We start from the raw sequence: 2,075 nt of genomic DNA, 5'->3' as shown, positions 1-2,075 counted from the left end.
TATTGTCACTATGGATGTGTGAATGTGTGTGCTCAGTGGTGTAGCCACGCTCGCTTGTATGTTGTGTATGTGCGCGTGTGCGTGTATGTATATACACATACATAAGAACTCTTTCTCGTGTTCACCCCCTTTCCAGCCAGCAGGACTACTACCACGTAGTTCTCATAGAACTGTACCGCACTGCCAAATGCCACGGACGCCATTGATCGCATACTTCACACATGCCTCACAATTGGGTTTAGAGATACGTTTTGCAGACCCGAACACGCTCTAGTGTGCGTACTTGAGCGTTTGCGTGTAGTTCACAGAGTGTGGAGTGCTATGAAATACTAGACAACGTTTTGCATAAGCACAAACGGATATATCGTGATGGTACGTTGATTCCAGTAACTTATACGTGTGTTCAGTACAGCACCAAGGTAGCTGTGCGATCATTGTTTGTTTTCTTAACGGGCTTTCGTCGCGTCAAAGGCACAACCTGACGTAAGCGTGACGTACAAATTCGTTCGGGGACGCACTTTGTATGCTGGTAGATGTCTAGGAACAAGCAGGCTGCATACGACACATCACATCGTAGCCTAGGGTTACGTGATAGGCAACTGATCTATTGGACACTTGTATGACATATGTAATAGACGATATACCACACATTACATCGTAGCCTGGGGTTAACTGATCTATTAAACACTTGTATGATATTGCTACCGCAGTGTGAAAAGCCCTGATGACGGCTGCCACTCAATAAACAATCTGGAAGGAGTCAACATCCGCTTCGACCGTCTTTTGGCACATTTCAAGCAAATACAAACTGGCCACGCGTTGCTAAATACGGTAGGTGATACATATGACTTTCAATATACATTTATACTTTTAAGCTCACTCTTGACTGACTTCTTCAAACTGCTGTGTACAGACCGTTGCATGCAAACGCGGCTATATATGTTGTGGAAGGTGGGTATGCCATGTGGCCCACATGCAACATCACGTACCACATGGCATGGGTGTATATGTGTGTGTATGTATACAACTACATACATTTGTTTGCACTCGGTGGGCGGTCTGGGGGAGCGTAGACACATGTGGTTACTGGGTTCACTGTTGTGCACACACGAGTGGTTTAGTTTTGCTCATAGTAGTATATGCGGTCCAGTAGTAAGAATGGTCTGCTCCCTATCTAACACATGATATCGTAGTTCAATATCGGGTGCATTCGTGTTTATCTAAAATGAGAATAAACCACATTTCCTACATCCCATGCAGGTTTGAGCAAGCTCTGCTTTCTTCTATGATTGCTCAATAATCCAAATCATTACCAAATTCTGGTCCGAATTCGGCTAATCTATTCCCGTATCTCTCTCGCACCGTTCCATACAGAATGACTTGCTGCACCCGTCGACCTCAGATGTACTAGAAGCGGCTCCATAGTAAACATTGAAATTAGTACAGATAAAAACAGGTCCAAAACAGATATGCACTTCACCTCTTCTTGAGCACACTCTCCGCGCATTGTCGTAGTACCAGTCCTTTTTTTTTCAATACCAGTGCCTTTTGATTCTCTATAGACCCAGTACCAGTCCTTTTCAATCAATATCGACCCACTACCAGTCACTTTTTATTCTCTATAGACCCAGTACCAGTCCTTTTTATTCAGAATAGACCTACTTTCGATCCTTTTTTATTCTCTATAGACCCAGTACCAGTCCTTATTATTCAATATAGACCCACTACCAGTGTCTTTTTATTCTCTGTAGACCTAGTACTAATCTTTTTTATTCAATATAGACCCACTACCAGTCCCTTTTTATTTAATATAGACCTAGTAACAGTCATTTTTGTTCAATATAGAACCACTACCAGTCCCTCCTTATTCTCTATAGACCCAGCCTTTTTATTCGACATATACTCTCTGCCAGTCCCTTTTTATTCTCTATAGACCCAGTACCAGTTCTTTTTATTCAAAAAGACCCACTAACAGTACCTTTTTATTCCCTAAAGATCCAGTACCAGTACTTTTTATTCAATATAGACCCAATACCAGTCCCTTGCTATTCCCTATAGACCTTGTACCAGTCCCA

General features: G+C 42.5%; 1 protein-coding gene across 1 annotated transcript; it reads left to right on the top strand.

Moving 5' to 3' along the window:
• Window positions 1-710: 710 nt before the first annotated feature.
• Window positions 711-1,456, top strand: SARC_14853 (hypothetical protein; the record flags this gene model as incomplete). Its single annotated transcript, XM_014291016.1, has 2 exons — window positions 711-831; window positions 1,375-1,456. Coding segments are annotated over 2 exons (172 nt in total), but the record flags the coding sequence as incomplete, so codon positions are not given.
• Window positions 1,457-2,075: the final 619 nt, after the last annotated feature.

This window comes from Sphaeroforma arctica (genome assembly GCF_001186125.1).
Source record: "Sphaeroforma arctica JP610 unplaced genomic scaffold supercont1.5190, whole genome shotgun sequence".
NCBI classification, from domain to species: Eukaryota; class Ichthyosporea; order Ichthyophonida; genus Sphaeroforma; species Sphaeroforma arctica.
The sequence above is the reverse complement of the archived record's forward strand: the minus strand, read 5'-3'. Positions and strand labels throughout refer to the sequence as shown.